The sequence below is a fragment of the Puntigrus tetrazona genome, chromosome 3, assembly GCF_018831695.1.
Source record: "Puntigrus tetrazona isolate hp1 chromosome 3, ASM1883169v1, whole genome shotgun sequence".
NCBI lineage: Eukaryota > Metazoa > Chordata > Actinopteri > Cypriniformes > Cyprinidae > Puntigrus > Puntigrus tetrazona.
Genome location: NC_056701.1, coordinates 2345775 through 2350110, shown reverse-complemented (window position 1 = coordinate 2350110; position 4336 = coordinate 2345775). Strand labels below are relative to the sequence as shown.

The 4336-nt window shown below is 38.2% G+C and overlaps 2 protein-coding genes and 1 pseudogene across 2 annotated transcripts in view; all 3 read right to left on the bottom strand.

Annotated features, from left to right (window-relative positions):
• LOC122341572 (tripartite motif-containing protein 16-like) overlaps nt 1-336 on the bottom strand; it is a 341738-nt gene extending 341402 nt beyond the window's left edge. Inside the window, exon 1 of the mRNA XM_043235031.1 lies at nt 1-336. The gene's annotated coding sequence lies outside the window, so the exon portion shown is untranslated.
• The window catches only part of LOC122333385, a 4102-nt pseudogene extending 3506 nt beyond the window's left edge, over nt 1-596 (bottom strand).
• LOC122341598 (tripartite motif-containing protein 16-like) overlaps nt 422-4336 on the bottom strand; it is an 8159-nt gene continuing 4244 nt past the window's right edge. Inside the window, 5 exon segments of the mRNA XM_043235064.1 lie at nt 422-1773; nt 2052-2111; nt 2205-2352; nt 3632-3865; nt 3955-4050. Of these exon segments, the coding sequence (XP_043090999.1) occupies nt 1163-1773; nt 2052-2111; nt 2205-2352; nt 3632-3865; nt 3955-4050 (1149 nt within the window). The 3' untranslated portion in view covers nt 422-1162.

The following is a 4336-nucleotide window of genomic DNA, read 5'->3' as shown; positions in this document are numbered from 1 at the left end:
GCTTCTGTCTTGCAATAAGAGCTGTATTGCCAAGAAAACAGTGAAAGTGTGGATCTCTAACCAAAGTTTCTAACCAAACACAACAAAAGCATAACCTTAAGGAAGGACTATCATATACTGTCAGCACACGCTTATAAACTAATACACTGCGTGCGTTTTCTGTTGAAAAGCAGACATAGCATAGCATAAAAAGGTCATTACTACCTCGTCAGAGACACAACTCAAATGTTATTTGTTTTCCAGGTTGCCCCAGAAGTGTAGCGGCTCTATTACAGCAGCTGAAATCTCACGTGAGGTGAAGAAATATGCTTCGTCGGTTTCGTTTATGTTTAAAGAGTCTGCTTCCTGGTTTTCGTTGCGCAAACAAAAGGCGTGTCTCCAGAATGAGAGCGACGATGAAACCCAGACAGAAAGAGAAACCAAATGTTTGTTCATTTATTTATTTTATACAATCGATCACAGAGCATCATTTAACTATTATTATTGATCTTAAAACATATATCATTTAGGTAAATCACTGGATGATAGGAAGGAATGTCATAATAACAGCATGATAGAGAGACTATGAGCTGAGGTCCAAATGAACTGACCTCCATGTTGTGATAAATAATGAAAAAATAAAAAATGATTAAAATGTTTAAAATGTAAAGAAATGATTGTAATGATATAAAAACTAAATGATAAAAATGCAAGCAAAATTATGGGCACATTAATTCCAAAAATCACATTTCGTCATTTAAATCAAAATCCATTATTTGTATACAAACCTTGTATTTAAAATGAAATTTATTAACACAAATCTGAAACCAATCATTGTTATTTAAAAAAAAAAAAAAAAACTTATCTAACAAATACTGATTTCCATCATGATTAATGATTTAGCATAACCAATAACAATAAACTTTTATTATTAAAAGAGATTTAATGTAGGAAAAGCGGTACCCTGCATGACCTTTCGCATTTTTTAATTAGATCAGTTAAATTACGTTATACATTTCTTTGTTGGTGTTGTTTTTTTATCCACCTTTTCCTATTTTATTTATTTTATTACATTTCTAACTTAAATGCGCTTGGCTTCTGGTGCTCCATTTACTTAGCTTGTACAAAATTAGCCTGCTTCATATTGCAAACTTTTTACTGTTATCATGCTATTTTCATTTCACTAGGAAGTCCCTTGAAGAAAAAATCTCATGCGTTCGTAAAGAAAAGTTGTGTCCGCATACAAGCTTTCGTCCGCAGTGCAAAACTGGTCTTTTTTCAGCTCTATGATCCTGGCAGATGAACCGGCTCCTACCTTAAACGCAGGGTATAAGGGTTCGGTGAAAGTGGTCTGGACTCTGTGAAGGAGAGTCATTGTATCAGAGACGCTGAAGAAGGCCAGAGTCCCTGCTCTGTGATCCAGATACACTCCTATTCTAGAGGCGACAGGGACCGGGACTTTTTGTTGAGCGTGATAAAAACCGAATTCCTGCAGAAAATAACCCAGTCTCCACGACATTTTGTTGAAGCCAAGTATGCAGTCGAGAGTGCTTCCTTTACGCCTGATTCCTTTGTAACAAACTCCAACAGCCCATTCGTTCCCTGTGCATTTGACCTCCCAGTAAAAGCGACCAGACAAACCGTCTCTAGACAAGACATAGGGACGCTCATTAAACCGCTCTGGTTGATCTGGATATTGCTGAGCCTTTAAAGTAGATGATATTTTCCTGTTGTCTTGCGACAGTTTGATGTTTCTGTGCGCAGTGTTTAGATCCAAGTGAAGCTCGCAGATGTCTAGGGAGGAGAAACGGACAAAAAACAAACGTTGAACGAAGTACTCTTTGCTACCAATACGGTCACGCTTATCAGTTACTACGTTTACCCTCAGTCGCACTTACATTGCAAAAAATCATGCACGGTCTTTGGCTCTGGAGGGTTTNGAGATCCAAGTGAAGCTCGCAGATGTCTAGGGAGGAGAAACGGACAAAAAACAAACGTTGAACGAAGTACTCTTTGCTACCAATACGGTCACGCTTATCAGTTACTACATGTTTACCCTCAGTCGCACTTACATTGCAAAAAATCATGCACGGTCTTTGGCTCTGGAGGGTTTGTGACATAGACATTTGACACTGAAGAGACAAAGCCAAACAAGCACATGGTTAATTTGATGGTTTAACCCTACAGAGTGTGAATGGCAATATAGCATGTTCAAATATTCAGACCTTCTCTGAATATTCTGGCAGTTTGCTGTTGACACACGTCCTCCAAAACCTCCTTAAACATTGTGACTGAAATGTCTTTAAAAAACAGGTGAGTGTGTTGAGTGATGCCGCCTTCAAAGGTGGGTAAAACACACACAGACTGGCAGCTCTGAAACCAGAAAAATACAGTGCTGTTTGTTATGTAAAAGACACAGAAAAGTGTGACACACTGAGTATAGAAACACAGTGTACAGTGCTGAAATGACTAGAGCTGTGACGGTGGTGCAGTGTTTGGGGAGTTATAATTGGAATCAAAATTATTCAACCCCCTCTGCAAGTCGGGTTTACTGGCAACATTTACAGACTTTCTGCTGTTTGCAATGAACAAATCAAACAGAAGTCACCGAAATCACTCAGTACAGCTTCACATGCTTTCCCCAAATTCAACCCAAAATGCATCTTTTAATGACTTCCGGATTTCTCTAAAGTATTCAACCCCTTCACGGCAAGCATCTTTAGTACTTAGTAGAGCACTCTTTTGTTGTTATGATCTGCTGCAAATCAGATGCTTAGCTTCTGGCAACATTACTGATGAATCTTGCCCATTCCTCATGAGTTTATTTGCTGCAACCACTTTCTTCAAATCCTACTATGATTTTCTATAAGGTTCAAGCTGGTATCTATGACGGCTACTACTTCTTCCTGGGATCACTGTTATTTTGGAAGAACCAGTGATGCCCAAGCTTCATCTTCCTTGCAGATGGCGTGTTCTCTCCTGGGATGTCCTGATACTTAAATAAATCCATATTCCTCACACTGTAGATTTCCAGTGCCAGAGAATGAAAAGCAACCCCAGAGCATCATGCGAAATTAATTTAATTTCATTCTTCTTCCTCCAAACATAAGGCTGATCTATAGAAGCCTCAAGCTAGTGGTAATTCTAAAAGGTCTGAAAAGCAAATTTAATCTTTTGCTGGTTCAAAGCATTTGATTTTGTGTGCCAGTGAAAGCTAAACTGGTGTATATATATATATATAATATGTGCTATACATGGAAAAGTCCTACGTTATTTTTTTTCAGCATGTAAATTAATTGGAAGATGCCAATAATTTGACAAGAGCAAACGTCTTCAACTTGCATGATTCATTGTAATAATCTCCTCTCAGAATTGTTTTACGTCTAAAAGGGAAACTCCTGCAAAAATGCATTCATTTAGGTTAGGCACAAAAACAACTGTTTCAGTGCTACACTGTGCATCTTTAGTAAATCTGTAAATCTGTTTAGTCTTCACCAAAAGACGGTTTGAGGTGCCGCAAGTAAATATGGCCCATACAGTATTTAAAAGTGCATGAAATATTTATAATCTAATCCCCTACAAAAATAGGTCAGACATGAGTGAAAATTAGGGAAAGGATTACATGCAGAGCCCTGAAAGTGACTTTTATTACCTTCAGATTCTGGATTGGGTCATCACTAGTCAGAAGCTCCTTGATCTTTTTTTGTCTTCTTCTGAGTTCTGCCAGCTCTTGATCCAGATGTTCGTGAAGTTCCTCTGCTCGATCGATCTCAGCCTTCTCCTGAACTCTGATCTGCTCTTTAATTTCAGAGCGTTTCTTCTCCAGAGAGCAGATGAGCTCGGTGAAGACCTTCTCGACGTCCTCCATGGTCTCTAGCGCTGAACTCTGTTGGAGACGGAAAGATGTGATTTTAGCCAAAAACAAATGCAATTAATGTGAGCTAGTTTTGTCACGTTCTTCAAGACGAAACCTACTGTAAGCAGCTTCACAGCTTCTCTGAGTTCCCGGTGACCTCTCTCTCGCTCCTGGATCAGCTTTTGACACGACATCTCTGTCGCTTCTAACTCTTTCTGAAGAAGTTAACATGCAAAATTAAATTAAAAATTAAATGCAAAAACAGACCATTTACATGCTGGTAAAGGGGTGTAACAAGGTGAATTAAAATGGCTGTCTAAATAAAAGCGAGATAATATAAAATAATAGCAATAACAATTATGACAAAAATACTAAAATGCATTTTTTATTATTGTTAATACTGTGTTACCTTAATAGTCAATTCTGAATCCACAGACACCACACTGTGTCCTTTATGATTAGGAGCACACAAACAACAAATGCATTGGTGGTCATCCTGAC